Here is a 14,319-nt window from a genome sequence, read left to right on the forward strand (position 1 = left end):
TCTACAAATACACGGTCTGTGGCACTTAGGACGGTGGCAATTCCAGGTGAGAGCATATCATTCATCTTTGACCTTCAACTGACACGCTAAAGGGTCGCAAGTGTGAAGGACATGGTTATCTTAAGTGCTTGACACTGCTTGTATCGTATGATTGGTTGCCGCAGAGGCTCCACAGGGTTGAAAACATTGATGTGGGAGACTTTTGTGTGTGTCCCTACCTGCATTTCATCCTGATAAGACAGGGATTTTTCAGTCAACAGGATGACATTCGCGAAACACCCCCAACGCACGTCTGCCATTTCTGCCCACGTCTCGCTATGGTTGACTGGCACGATCCTGACCTCGAAGCTAAATTGAGGACACTTTCAGTACAGTTGTTGTATGCTATCTTTGGCTTATACGGGTGAGTGCTGCGCGTTGTAATGTCTTAAATGTGGTACCAATCAGCCTGCGTCCGCGTCTGTAGTTGGGAATACATACGCTCCTCACACGTGGAGATGTCGCTGCTTCGGAGGCAGCTTCCATTTCGATGGACTTTGGTGCGCATTTCTCGAGGGAGCAGTGGAAGCTTACCATTTACACATGCCCAGCTCTCGTACATTACCGCCAGATTCAGCTTCTTGATTGTAACAGTTTTACTGTAAGCCGACATAAAAAAAAGTGACAAGCGTAGTAACAGCATTCGTCAGCGCGATGCAATTCAGCCCATTTTACAGAAGCGTTGATTGTCAGAGTGAGTGTTTTGCATATTTTGATCTTCGTTAATGAGGCTTACTTCGACCTAGGCATGAATTACATCATCATGGTGAGCACGGAAGCTCGAGGTAGCTGGTTTATCATCATAGTACTAGTTGACGACAAACATCGCCCTCGGTTGCTCCGCAACAAATCTAATGATCAGAACGTGAACCCTTAATTATTTCTCACATAATACTTAATCTCATAGTATACATATGCAGGTGGCTTATCTGGAAGACCAGTTATCTGCTGCGCCTCTTCCTAGTCCTCCTCTCGCTAGGTTATTGGACAATGCTCACTCTCTGTGCGTATTTGCTGCCTTCTAGTGTGACTAGGCCAACCATTTTCTAGTCGTTGTAACCGCTCGCACATCTACCATAAATGGGGTGTGCATGATCAGCTATGTCAAACCTGCATATGCTAGTGCGGTGGTCATATATAGTATGCATGTTGCATTTATGATCAATGGATACACGATAATCAGTACCTTGGGTGTAGCCATGTTGTACGACTTGGCACTTTTGGTCTTCACCATCATCGGACTTCTGAAGATGTCATCGCCTTCTATGCTATGGAAGAAGCTCGTGAAACAAGGGACGATATATTTTATCCTCAGTGTGGTAGCAAACCTTATCCTACTGGTGTGTTCCTTGTTACTCTGCAGGATTGTCGCGGACCAAACTTTGTAGGTTTTCAACCGTTTGGACCTGAATCGTAAGTATATTTCACTGCACTGCAAACGCCTACTCACTCTATCTCATCAGCTATTATGAATTCTATGTTCGCAATACCTGGTATGTGCCCATGGTTTGATTGAGTTCATGTCGCTGACCTTCTAAAAGGGGTGTGCATTTGGTCAGGACTCTCATTACGACTTCCTGCTTGCCGCATTACCTACTTTCGTTTGCAGCACTATTGCATCTAGCCAAGTGGTCCTCTCGCTCCTCCGTCCTTCGTCCGATTATGAAAGGTTTTTCCTTTTTTTCTTCATATGTGTGTTACTAGTCTTATTCGTTGCGAATAGTGACAAAGCGTCGTCGGCTAAAGCGCCTGCGCTGACGAGTGACTTGACCATTTCAGGGTAAAAATCTTTGTCTGAAATGTGTGTACCGCAGTTCACTGTTCGTCCAGGTTCTCACCCGTATCTGAAGCCTAAGAAGGTATTTGTGTAAACCACCCAAATTACTACACCGTCCCTATGTAGTATGTACATAGTTTCATGATTTGTACTTCGTCTTCGATGTATGATAGTGCATCCTAGCTAAACTTGTCTTGTCTTATCTCTGATACAAAAATCGAATTTTTGATATAATAGACTGCCTAACTATAGTTGACACAACTGTGTACCAAGCCTGATAAGTCTTGCTGATCAGGATAGCCAGGTGGTGTCGAATTGAACGAAATACAAATACTACGGTACAGTACGGAGAGAGCATAAAAATCGTACATCTCGTTCCACTACGTGGTCCATTGTCGTCAGTTCATCGCCAGGCCAACTGACGTAGCTCTCTGTTTAGACATAAAGTCTTTTTAAAAGCAAAGAGAGTAGTACCTCTCACGAGAGGGGTACCAGAGACCCAGCACTAGAACCACCATAAACACAATCCATCTTTACATCTGGCAGAGGGTGATCGCTTGTCCCTTTTCAAAAGCGTCAATGCAGCATCATTATGAGTGTACAAGTACCCTACCAGCATGACAATACGGAATTTCATCCTTCTTGTGTCCTCACCACATCACAGGCGACCACTCGTCTACGAGGTCGGCGAGTGTTTGAAGGTGGCCGTATGCAGCCGGCTGAGGACCAGACGGTCGGCGCAATGCCATTATGCGATGAAAGTGAAGAAACAGGCAAATATGAAGAGCGCAATACATAAGTTCCAGATCTGCAAGAATGTGTGATAATCGTAATAATGTTACATGGGCAAGCAAGTGCGAACCTGGGGAATGTACATAGAAATTGTCAAATTTATTAGGTTATTGTCATAGCAGGCTCCACCAATTATCACGAACGAAAGCCCAAACATCCAGTCTGTGATCGTCGAAGATAGGGCTCGGTAACACTGGCAAGAATTCTAGGCATAATGACTCGCGCAGGAAAGGCTTCGCGACAAAAAGTATGAGACAGATCGGATCAGTGAAAATCGACTTGAGCGGGTTTGTTGCCACTGTTAGTCCTTTACTTCTGGTAGCGCATCTCCACTGTTTTTCATCTCGAATGACGTTCACGATGAGCTCTGAGCAATGCAGCCCAAGCGTCAACGGCGCCTGGACAACTGCAATATTGACAAAGAGCAGAGTCCACCCCTCAACGTCGTTGTTATATGGTATAAGATATGTGACGAGAGGGGAATCCTCATTCTGGAAGAATGACCAAATTTGTAGGATCGGCAGGGGGCCGTAGAGGCGGTCACAGATATACATGGTCAATGCTGCCCATCCAGCGCATGCGGCAACGATCACCCAAAGAGAAATGTTAACTTTCCGGATGCTAGGATGAGCATGCCACGCAGGGGGCTGGGTGTCTGGTGGCTTCGCTGGACCTCCATACGTGTCTAGGTCAGACACACGACGCATGCACCGGAAAGTAGCAGGGACCAATTGCGTGTGGTGGACCAGTGCAGCGGTCAAGTCGAAAGGCGAGGAGCTCCACGTCAAGATTTTGACAGCTCGCATCCCTGACAATGCGATCATCACCTGGAGGAGGATCGCGACACCCAAAACGAGGAGAGGTAACCCTACGATGGCGAGACTCGCACTAAAAGATGGTGCAGTGTCTGTCCCAATCATAGATATTGTGTCCGTAATCACGAGTGAGGCCGAGCTGTAGGATATAATAAGGAGTACAGCCGAGATGCCGTTAAGCAGGGCGCCGTTAGGGTTATACCATCCACGAGCTGCGGTCAAAAGACGCAGATTAGGGTTGAAACGAAGTCGAGACTCTGCGGCTAGCGCAGAGCGCAATGAGAGGCCGTGTACGAAGCCTATGGACTCGGTACATAACATGACGATTAAGTCAAGTATCATGGTCAATATCTTCACCTGCAGCGGGACTTGAGGAAGCATTTCATACACGGTCATGTTGAGCGGGGTTATTCTCATGATTCCGTGATTGGCTAAAGCGACAATCCCTGCAACGATGCATAAGCAACTAAAGATAGTTGCACATACCACTCCGACGAGGGCATATCTGCGACTCGTCAGACTGCGATCATAGAAATCGGTTCCGGTATCAGCAGTGGACATCTCATCAGATATCATGGATGGTGATCCAGGAGTGCGTTATACGCAAGGAGGCTGGATAGATGCCAATTTTCTTTTGTCGGTTTGAAAGAAGTTGCTATGAGACGCAGAGAAGGCCAGCGTATTATAGACACGCAGAATAAATATATTTCACTTATGACCATAGCCCCTGGTGCATGCGACTTCGTGATGGAACAGCAGTCGTGCGACACAGTATTTATATGTATCCGGTGCAGCGTTGATTTGCATCCCATCGCAGTGCGGCAATACTGGAGGTGGACGTGTGCTGATCATTGAGAGCCAGTCAAGCCCAACGTACTGCACGCATCCGTGCAGGCAGGCTGCTGTCCGTTAATCAAAAGAAGTAATAAGCAAGGATGAGGCCACTCGGAAATATATGGGAAATAATGTTAGAGGTTGAAACTTCAAAGTGCGCCACCCTTGCAGGTGTGAACCATCGGAAAGTGATATCAAGCAAATATACATACCTCGATGGTGCAGACGACAATTTCAACCCAGGCGCGATAAAACTGTTTCTCTTCCGCAATTTGGCAAACGTCCAAAAAACTTCATGAATAGAACGTACGAGCTCATAGAATGCAATTAGTCACGAAGCCTGTTCAACAAACCATGTTGACTGACGCAACGGACTAGGTATTAATGAGATTTGGTCATGTGCGAGATCGTCGCACGTCGGAACTTTGCGAAAGCGGTGCCCCCTGGATATATCCCCACGTTAGTCGGGGATTGCTCTGTCAAACACAAATGGATTCCCTTCCCCGATTTCCCGGGCCTTTGGCTTGTGCTGAAGCGCAGCTCGTACCTGTATCACTATTGAATGGTTTACTAATTGGTACCAATCCCTTGCTGCATAGGTAACAATGTCAAGTCAACGCCATGACACACTAGGTCACGTTTCAATTCACATTATCATTGAAATGAATGCAACCTTTAAGCATGGAAAGATTTCCCTTACGACAGTTGCCTGACAATTTTACGCACTGGTCATAAATTTTGGTACTAACCCTGCCTTTGACGCTCAAGCTGCCAAGATGCTCTGCTAGTTCCAGACGCTACTTCTACGTCTCTGCTACTTACAGAGGCAATTTCAGGTGTGACTGTATCATTCATCATTGACGTTTAACTGACACGCATTTATTTTGGTGGTCTAATGGTGAAGGGTCGCAAGTATGAAACCATAAGGATCTCGAGTGCCTATATCATATGATCGGCTACCGCAAAGGCTCTATTGAATTCGAAAGGGTTAAAAACGTCAATGTGGGAACTTTCATTGTACCTACTCTGCATCTCGTCCTAATAAGCCAGAGATTTTTCATCCAACAGGGTGTTATTCCCGCAACATACACCTACCATTTCTACCCATTTCTCGCTATGGTGGACTGGCACGATCCTGACCTCGAAGCGAAATTGAGGATACTTTCAGGACAGCTGCTGTATGCTATCCTTGGCTTATACGGGTGAGTTCTGCGCGTTGTAATGTCTTAAATGCAGCACCAATCAGCCTGCGTCTATAGTTGGCATTATATGCGCTCTTCACACGTGGAGATATCACTGCTTCGGAGGCAGCTTCCATTTCGATGGCCTTTGGTGCGCATATTCGAGGAAACGGTGGAAGCTTAAGCGCTTACCACTTATACATGCCTAGTTCTCGTACCTTACCGCTAGATTCAGCTTCCTGATCACCATAATTTTGTCGTGAGTCCACATAGAGAAGGTGACAAGCCTACTAACAGCCCTTGTCAGTGCGATGCAATTCAGTCCCTTTAACACAAGCTTTGACTGTCAGAGTGAGTGTTTTGTCGATCTTAATCTTCGTCAAGCAGGCTTACCTCGATTTAGACATGAATTTTATCAACATGGTGAGCATGCAAGCACCCGGCAGGTTGCTGGTTTACCATCATATTGCCTAGTTTTCAGCGAACGTTGCCCTCGGTTGCTCTACAACAAATCTAATGATCAGAACGTAAATCCTAAATTATTTCTCACATCATGCTCGATCTCATGGTATATATATGTAGGTGGCTTATCTGGAAGACCAGTTATCTGCTGCGCCTCATCCTAGTCCTCCTCGCGCTAGGTTATTGGACAATGCTCACTCTCTGTGCGTATTTGCTGCCTTCTAGTGTGACTAGGCCAACCATTTTCTAGTCGTTGTAACAGCTCGTGCATCTACCATACACGGAGTGTGCATGATCAGCTATGTCAAACCTGCATATGCTAGTGCGGTAGTCACATATAGTACGCATGTCGCATTTATGATCAATGGATACGTGATAATCAGTACCTTGAGTGTAGCCATGGTGTACGATTTGGCACTTTTGGTCTTCACCATTATTGGACTTTTGAGGATGCCATCATCTTCTACGCTATGGAAGAAGTTAGTGAAACAAGGAGTAGTATATTTCGTCGCCAATTTGGTAGCTAACCTTGTCCTACTGGTGTGTTCCTTGTTTCTCTACAGGGTTGTCGCTGACCAAACTTTGTAGATCATGGGTTATGTGAACCTGAATCGTAAGACTATTTCACTGCATTAGAAATGCCTACTCACTCTATATCGTCAGCTGCCATGAGTGATATCTTTGCAGTGCCTGGTATGTGACCGTGGTTTGACTGACTTCACGTCGCTGACCTTTTCAAAGCGGTATGCACCTGGTCAGGACTCTCATTACAACTTCTGGTTTGCCGCATGACCTACTTTCATTTGCAGCACAATTGCATCTAGCCAGGTGGTCCTCTCGCTGCTCCGCCCTTCGTCAGATTATGAAAGGTTTTTCCTCTTTTTTTATCTGTATCTGTCACCAGTCTCATTCGTTGTGAGTAGTGACAACACTTCGTCAGCTAAAGCGCCTCCACTGACGAGTAACTTCGCCGTTTCAGGGTAAATTTTTCCGTCTAAGAGGCATGTACCGCGGTTCACTGTTCGTTCAGGTTCCTGCCCATGGCTGGAGCCTAAGGGTATTTGTGTGGAGTCACCCAAATTATTGCACTAACCCTATGTACATTGTTTCATGAGAGGATTCCGAGTCGTACTTGGACTTTGATGTATCCATTCTAAATTGTGTCTCTATGATGCAAAACGAGATGCCAGCGGCGCTCGCAAGTTTGATGGAGTCTTCATGCATGATTAGACGCAGACTAAACATTCTCTGTAAGCCAGCAAAAGGACTTCACCTTCCGTTACGTCCTCATCTGGGTGCCAGTCGCCTGGAAAATGTAGCACACATAGTACAGTGTCCGTGTTGTTTGCAGATGAAGGGACTTACCTCGAATTCTGACATGGGTCACTTTCGTTCATTATTGCTTGTGCGATGCTCTCGGATTGAGAGAAACGACTTCAACCGTTACAACGAGCTATAGCCAACGATGGATGCGAATGCTCGGTATTTCACAGTGGCGGCGTGGCCTTAGTTATATGATCTATAGATTTCGAACGCTGCATCATGTAAAACATTGGCGAGCGCTAATTGAGAGCGATGGACGCTTTAGGCTAGAGCCGCTGTCTCTATCTGTAATTGCACTGCAACGTGGGGGACTTATAATTTCAACATCGCTACCACAACGTGGGTCTCCGAGTTAGCACAGTCCATCCATAGCCTGCATAGTGTCAGACACCTTCTCTTTCTTGCGTCGTCCAGGTAGCCCACGTCGGGCACTGCTCCTGATCTCAGCGAAAGCAGTTTCAAGAACGAATTGACAGTGTCCAATATGTCGACAATATCCACTCAGCTGCGCAACTTCAAGGAACCTACTAAGGATCAGTTGACTCAGGTTTTCTTCTCAATACCGGAGGTGCCTCCTGTGCCTCTTAAGGGCACAGAGAAACAGAGTTCTGGAGATATAGAGAAGATGGAGATCAACGCCATTCTCAGCTTAGGTGCACAAGAAGTGGAGGACTCGTATGTAAGTGGCATATCCTCGTCTGCGTACGATATCTCATCGTTTGATCGGACTCAGGCAGGAAAGCTACACTTGCTTCCACCATATCTCGCGTTTTCCTCCCTGGATCGCAAGTCAGTCAGGTTCACATTGCCCCTCTCCACAGTACGACGCGTCGAACGCCTCAATGCGCGTGCTGGAGTTTACGCATTGAGTCTCTCCACTTGGCACGGCATGAAGATAGTAGGTGATATCGACATCATCTGATACCGCCATTGACACTCGTTCAGATTGTGCAGTTAACGTCCCTTCGGCCTACTGCCGACCTGTTTTGCAGTCTCTTGCGGGAAGCACTCAAAGCGGAGCTGCAGCGTGGTCAGATGAAAGCTGTGAAAGGCTTTGTGAAAACTTGCTACTCTGAAGGGCTTGTGTCGCTATCGGGCGTCTCAGACAACGAGCGAGAGGACGGAAGTCTTATCACGGAGACAAAAGAAGGATGTTTACCTCCAGAAATAGAATTCCACGGTGGCCTAGGATTGCAGTTTAAGTTCCCTGGTGATCCAAAGAAGTCAATCTTTTTATACATACTTTATGCCTTGCACTGACGCGCTTCAGGTTGCGCGAGGCTTCAAAAATCAAGCTATGGACGACGTATCTAAAGAGTATGCCTTATACTTGTGTTGCATTTGAAACGATTGACCATGATGCAGATCACGGCCGCAATCTTACATTACTAAGATATCCACAGTGTACTCGATTGGTTCAGGTCGGCCTCCCCAATCGTCTTCGTGGTGAGATGTGGGAGACATTGTCTGGATCTATATATCTTCGCTTCTCCAATCCTGGAGTATACGATCAATTACTGTCAGACATTCAGGGGACGAACAGCACAAGTTTCGAGGATATTGAGAAGGACTTGCATAGGAGTCTTCCGGAATATGCAGGCTATCAAGCTGACGAGGGCATCAGCGCTCTTCGTAGAGTACTACAAGCCTACTCGCACAGGAACCCAGAAGTTGGCTATTGTCAGGTACGTTTTTCTCGTGTTTTGCCATTCGTTGATTCTGATTCATGTTTAGGCGATGAATATATTGGCAGCTGCGATTCTAATGTCAGTGTTTTTCTTTCATGGGACGTATGCTATCTCATGTTGGTGAAGTTACATGTCAGAAGAACAAACCTTCTGGCTTCTCGAGGTTCTGTGCGATAGACTTCTGCCTGGCTACTATAGGTATGTCTTTCCTAACAATTTGCTGTTACTATCACTAAATACATCTAGCCCAACCATGCATGGAACACTTCTGGATCAACGAGTTTTTGAATCTCTTGTGACACGGTGCTTGCCAATGATAAGCGACCACTTTCAGGCGGTTGACGTACAGCTCTCGGTCGCGTCTTTACCCTGGTTCTTGAGTTTGTCAGTGTTCATGACAATTTATGTTCTACGCCGGACATGACTCGCTCTTCCCAGATATATCAATAGCATGCCTATGGTTTTTGCCTTTCGCATTGCGGACTGCTTCTTCTGTATGGGTCCGAAAGTGCTCTTCCAAGTGGGGTGAGTCTTTTTGTCGTTTCGAGCTTCTATGTGACTCACAAACCTGTCAGGTTAGGTCAGTGTACCTCGCCTCCAATTGAATATACCTGCTGACTTGTAGAGTAAAGCCATTCTCAAAATTAATGGTGAAAAGCTATTACAAATACAAGACGATGGGGGCTTCTTAAAGTGGGTTGATTTCCATCCTTCACGGCTTATACTCACTGCGACTAGCTTGATGCGCGAATACTTCGCCTCGCTTGGTGATTCTGCACATCCAGAGTCCGCAGATCCTCGAACAAGGGCGATAACACGCTTCCAAGAGCTACTTCTAATCTCGTTTAGGGAGTTCGCTGTGATTTCTGACGAGACGATTCTTTCCGAACGTAGAAAGTATAGAAACGAAATCGTCAACAGCATTGAATCCTTCTCTAAGCGCTCGGCGGTCAGAAATCTGAAGACGCTCGGAAGATTTACCAAAGAGCAAGCTGGGTTCATATACGATGCTTTGTACAAGGCCATGTGCGAGGTTCCACCACCACCGGCTGTTACTCCAGCGCCATCGCTCTTGACCACGAATGATGGGATCCAGGAAAAAGCAGAAACTAGGATTGGTATACCGACTTTCCACGTTTTTCTCAGTGAAATCTTGACCTGGGCACGGAGCGAGAAGATTGTAATCAATGGTTTCCAGGTAGTCCTACGGTCTCTATATCTCGATTGCTGATCTTGACGCAAATAAAGCAACGCATCGACCGTGAAGTTGCAGAACACGAGCTCATCGACCGTCTCTTTTATTTCTGGGACACGTCGTGCAAAGGCTCTTTGTCGTTCCAGGCATGTTTCTCGATGAAGCAAAGAATTTAATGCTCACGAATACCCCCAGGATCTTGTATCTGGTCTAGATGGTGTGATCTTCAATGATTTGATGGAGAACATTGAATGGTTCTTTAATCTGCATGACAAGAACAAAGATTGCTATTTAACTAAGGATGAAGTCCTGACCCTGTCCGAGTCTTTTCTCGTCAGTCTATCTGCTTTTGCCGACGTTCAAGGCTGACTAGCCCTAGTTCATTTTCCGTCATGAGATCGGCGACGCCTACCTAGGAGCCGTCAGCAAATTCATGACCAACGCTTTCGAGTATGGTGATAGTCTTCTGCCACAGCACACCGATGGCAAGACCGGAGCAACAGGACCTGGAAATATCGAGCACAATCAGCCATACCTCAACGTTGCTACGTGCGTCACTCCGTATGACCCCGTACCATCATCTTACACTTGCCACAGGTTCCGTATGGTCGTTCTAGCTGACGAGGTCTTGGAGTCGTTCTTCGAAACTGATCTTTCTGCCTCGTTCAGGCTAGAGCCCGTTCCCGACCTTGAGTTACCTCCGGCATCAAGTGGCTTCTTGGGTGATCTGTGGTCTAACATCGCTACCCAGGATAACAAGAAGATGTTCAACAGATTTAGCGACGAGCTTGGCAAGACCATAGGCAAGCATCAGGTATTACAGTTAGTATGATTATCGCTCGACAAATTTGACGTTCTGCTTGCAGGTCATTTATCGACCTACAATAGGACGATTCACAAAACTCGAAGAACCGACGGCCCGGGAGTCACTCATTTCTCCACTATCCAAGACTACCTCGGGAACTTCTTTGGATAATACGGCGGTATCGAATTCATCTGCGACTCTCGATGCGTCATCCATCCACGACCATGGTCCATCATCCGCCTCGGTGTTTTCTCCGATGCCGCATCTCAAAGTGGTCAATGCAGCATTCATGGAGCGCACGCCGTTTGCCATTGACGACGCAGGTGATGATGACGATGATAGTGATTTAGACATGGTCCATGGCGAAGATGATGATCAAGTTTTGGACGAGGTGAGTGCTTTTCTTCATGCAAGTATATATGAGGATACTCAGTGCCGTAGGTGGATGCCTTTTTGGAGGCACATGATTCAGGGCTTACTGAAGCAGACAAAGAGGTGGCAAAGGGTAAGATATCAGTTTCTGTTTTTGTACCTGATTTCTGATCACGTTGAATCAAACCCAGATCTTCTTAATGCTGAACCTGTCAAGTAAACGGGTGTTTACAGTGTTAAAGCTTTCAACTTCATGCTATCATTCAGCTTTCCGTGCATTTGCGGGTTATATATCAATTGTAGGATAGTGTACACGACAAACAAACCGATGCCAGAACTAAGTGTACAAGACCAGCACACAATACACATTCCTCACTGTCGATCAAGATGTTGACCCACAATCAGACCATATGCGAACTGTAAGGTCTGACTCGATGGAGCCAGACGCAATCATGTTTTGCTGTGGGTGAGTAGCCACAGCAACGACAACACCTGAACAGCCAATTAAGTTGTCAAACCTGGCAAGGAAATATGGTCCTCACCTCCATGTCCTTCAAGAACTTGCACAACCTCACGACTTTGAAGATCCCATATATAAACCTTTTGGTCTTCACTCCCAGAAACAATCCATTTCCCCCCTGTAACACTGAAACAGGCCGCTATACAGAACATCTCATTACGATGACCCGTGTATGTTTTCAAGCAGCGTGACGTGTGATAGTCCCATAACCTGATCGCACTATCATGAGCAGTTGAGAGAATGTACTTGGAGTTGGGTGAGAATTGTACGTGTTGGCTGAAGATCCATAGAAGATCAGGGAACGAGATATGCAGCGGCAGCTGATAGACATACCATACGGCATCGTGTCCTTCAGCGAGGGTTTTCAAGCATTGACCCGTTGTGGTGTTCCATATCCGGCTGTGGCTGCGTCAGACAAACAAAGAAGTAATATGTTGCACTCACATTAACCCATCAAGAGCACAAGAGACTATCAGGGTGGCGTCTCTGTTGAAGTGCACGGCAGTAACATAGTCAAGATGCGCGTGCAAAGTCTTCATGCATTTTCCTTGGCTCGATGTGAGAGACTGGCCAACTAAATGTAAGTAGCCTTTGCGCACCTCTTGCGACGTTCCATATTCGAACATCACCGTCACAACCTCCGGAAACAAGGAGGTTGGATGCTGTGTTGTAATTTACACAAAACACGAAACTAGAGTGCCCTTTGAGGTGTTTCGTTGTTAATCCCTGGCTTGCGGTATGAGTCAACCGGAGGATAATTCCGTCATTGATGACTTACAGAATCAACGTTCCATATTCTTACACTGGTGTCATCAGACGCCGATGCGAGATACACACCGTCTGTTGACCATGCGATATCTGAAAGTCCTTTGGTGTGGCCACTCAAGTTTCTGATTAACTCTCCTGTGAACGGAGACCATATTTTTACCAGATTATCTGCGGCTACACAAACAAAAGCTATTTCAAACATGACAAGTCCTAGCGAGCTGCATACTAACCGCAAGATGCAAGTAGCGTTCCGTCAGGACTAAATTTAACGGCGGATATAGACTGCGTATGTCCCCTCAGTATATGACGAAGTTCATAATTTGGCTTTTCTCGCGTGCTTGACGTTGCCGGTGGCGGCGCTTGAGGGACTGGCTGAGGAGGTTGTGGTGCAGGAGGATGATTTTCTGGTACCTGAGGGTCATCCTCAGTTGTTTGAGAAGTATTATCATCATCAGTCGTAGAATCGTCCATTCCGGCGAGTGGGTCCATGACGATTATTACCAGATGTTAATCTTCAAGAAGATATGTATTGTGCAATTCCAAGGCGTTAATGGTGTTTGTGGATGTTTGCTAGGACCTTGTGATTTCAACAAACCACAACAACGCTCAGCGGGTGATTTTCCTTTCTCCATGTTGCAGGCTCCATGCTCGCATCCACTCTTGATGTAGCTGCGATTTCAAGAGCATTTAACGTGCTTCCTATGCGACGGGCAGGTAGCAGTGGCAGCTCGAGATTTATATCATCCAAAGCCAATGTTATTTTCAAGGATGCAAAGTCAGCAGAATTTCTTGCTGCTGTTGGCGATAAAGAATCTCTTTCTTTACTAGGTAGGCTTCCTGAGGTGAGTCACTTAAATGTCAAGCACTCCACATGATGCATACTTTTGAAGGTCGTTGTAACAGGTCGAGCAAATGTTGGAAAGTCATCCTTGCTTAATTCTGTGATTGGGCGTAGGGATCTTCTTTTTACCAGCAAAAAAGCCGTGAGTCGTTATAAGCTTAATGCTGAATTCTACTACATGCTGGTTTTGCGCAGGGCCGAACACAAACACTCAACTTTTTCCGTGTTGGATCTCACCCTGGTCGCTTGATCGTCGTCGACTCTCCGGGATATGGTGCCAGGGGTCGACCCGAGTGGGGTGATTTGTTCAACCATTATCTAGAAACCCGGAAACAGTAAGTTCCTTATGCCATTTTAGGTGCTTTTGACATAATGTTACAGATTACGCCGTGTCTTTATCTTGATTTCCGCTGCCCATGGTGTATGTGCTACGGATGAGGCGATGCTTTCTTCGTTGGATGCTCAGATACAGTCACTCGATAGCACCTGCTGGACACTTCAAGCAATAATAACTAGGGCCGACGCACTGAAAACAAATGGCCGCGCTCAAATAAGCCAGATCGAGCAAGATATCTTTCGCATTGCCCCAACATGCTTACCCGCTATCGTCACCTCATGTCCGTCCAAGGGAATTGCTTTTGGCATCGATGAAGTTAGGAAGTCGATTTCTCATGCATGTGGAATCCTCCCTTAGAGGCCTTACTCCCAGTGACTGCCTGCTTGTCGTCGTTGACAATAGTCACCAGCGTTTATTTGATAATTGTTCCGGGATGACTCATTGTTCTGCAAGGATACTTTTTATCGCACCGACGTTCCGATCCCGCTTCTCAAATTCCATCCTTATATTGATCACGTGCCTTGGTTGGTGATACATTATCTCGATGGAGGTCAGACTTGAGATGAATCA

General features: G+C 46.4%; 6 protein-coding genes across 6 annotated transcripts; 4 read left to right on the forward strand and 2 right to left on the reverse strand.

Annotated features, from left to right (window-relative positions):
* Positions 1–134: 134 nt before the first annotated feature.
* Positions 135–2,068, forward strand: EDB93DRAFT_389886 (uncharacterized protein). Its single transcript, XM_041456239.1, has 16 exons — positions 135–191; positions 243–403; positions 467–539; positions 591–640; positions 690–733; positions 786–805; positions 852–904; positions 960–1,042; positions 1,090–1,179; positions 1,237–1,379; positions 1,428–1,452; positions 1,503–1,532; positions 1,581–1,593; positions 1,649–1,708; positions 1,763–1,819; positions 1,870–2,068. The coding sequence occupies exons 2-16, from the start codon at positions 318–320 to the stop codon at positions 1,892–1,894; spliced, it is 852 nt and encodes a 283-aa protein (XP_041307713.1). The 5' UTR covers positions 135–191; positions 243–317; the 3' UTR covers positions 1,895–2,068.
* A 398-nt stretch (positions 2,069–2,466) lies between these two features.
* EDB93DRAFT_1085305 (uncharacterized protein) lies at positions 2,467–3,984 on the reverse strand (the record flags this gene model as incomplete). Its single annotated transcript, XM_041445900.1, has 2 exons — positions 2,467–2,624; positions 2,748–3,984. 2 exons carry the CDS (start codon positions 3,982–3,984, stop codon positions 2,467–2,469), a joined length of 1,395 nt encoding a protein of 464 aa, XP_041307714.1.
* A 745-nt stretch (positions 3,985–4,729) lies between these two features.
* On the forward strand, positions 4,730–6,882 carry EDB93DRAFT_1145454 (uncharacterized protein). Its single transcript, XM_041449475.1, has 14 exons — positions 4,730–5,093; positions 5,162–5,259; positions 5,326–5,459; positions 5,517–5,589; positions 5,648–5,697; positions 5,746–5,789; positions 5,842–5,861; positions 5,913–5,965; positions 6,021–6,103; positions 6,151–6,240; positions 6,298–6,440; positions 6,489–6,513; positions 6,564–6,769; positions 6,824–6,882. The coding sequence occupies exons 2-13, from the start codon at positions 5,206–5,208 to the stop codon at positions 6,599–6,601; spliced, it is 807 nt and encodes a 268-aa protein (XP_041307715.1). The 5' UTR covers positions 4,730–5,093; positions 5,162–5,205; the 3' UTR covers positions 6,602–6,769; positions 6,824–6,882.
* A 640-nt stretch (positions 6,883–7,522) lies between these two features.
* EDB93DRAFT_389926 (rab-GTPase-TBC domain-containing protein) lies at positions 7,523–11,659 on the forward strand. The gene is made up of 19 exons (XM_041456240.1): positions 7,523–7,902; positions 7,957–8,121; positions 8,169–8,446; positions 8,494–8,540; positions 8,589–8,908; positions 8,958–8,989; positions 9,038–9,109; positions 9,158–9,295; positions 9,350–9,436; positions 9,487–9,491; positions 9,544–9,604; positions 9,650–10,109; positions 10,160–10,252; positions 10,302–10,439; positions 10,486–10,655; positions 10,704–10,920; positions 10,973–11,302; positions 11,353–11,416; positions 11,475–11,659. The coding sequence occupies exons 1-19, from the start codon at positions 7,708–7,710 to the stop codon at positions 11,501–11,503; spliced, it is 2,901 nt and encodes a 966-aa protein (XP_041307716.1). The 5' UTR covers positions 7,523–7,707; the 3' UTR covers positions 11,504–11,659.
* A 6-nt stretch (positions 11,660–11,665) lies between these two features.
* Positions 11,666–13,060, reverse strand: EDB93DRAFT_1250336 (WD40 repeat-like protein; the record flags this gene model as incomplete). The annotated part of the gene is made up of 7 exons (XM_041452999.1): positions 11,666–11,775; positions 11,826–12,079; positions 12,137–12,202; positions 12,248–12,350; positions 12,403–12,529; positions 12,582–12,745; positions 12,802–13,060. 7 exons carry the CDS (start codon positions 13,058–13,060, stop codon positions 11,666–11,668), a joined length of 1,083 nt encoding a protein of 360 aa, XP_041307717.1.
* A 212-nt stretch (positions 13,061–13,272) lies between these two features.
* Positions 13,273–14,106, forward strand: EDB93DRAFT_1085213 (P-loop containing nucleoside triphosphate hydrolase protein; the record flags this gene model as incomplete). Its single annotated transcript, XM_041445891.1, has 4 exons — positions 13,273–13,413; positions 13,462–13,554; positions 13,608–13,747; positions 13,794–14,106. The coding sequence occupies 4 exons, from the start codon at positions 13,273–13,275 to the stop codon at positions 14,104–14,106; spliced, it is 687 nt and encodes a 228-aa protein (XP_041307718.1).
* Positions 14,107–14,319: the final 213 nt, after the last annotated feature.

This window comes from Suillus bovinus, assembly GCF_016758785.1.
Source record: "Suillus bovinus strain UH-Sbo-P2 chromosome Unknown EDB93scaffold_27, whole genome shotgun sequence".
Lineage (NCBI taxonomy): Eukaryota > Fungi > Basidiomycota > Agaricomycetes > Boletales > Suillaceae > Suillus > Suillus bovinus.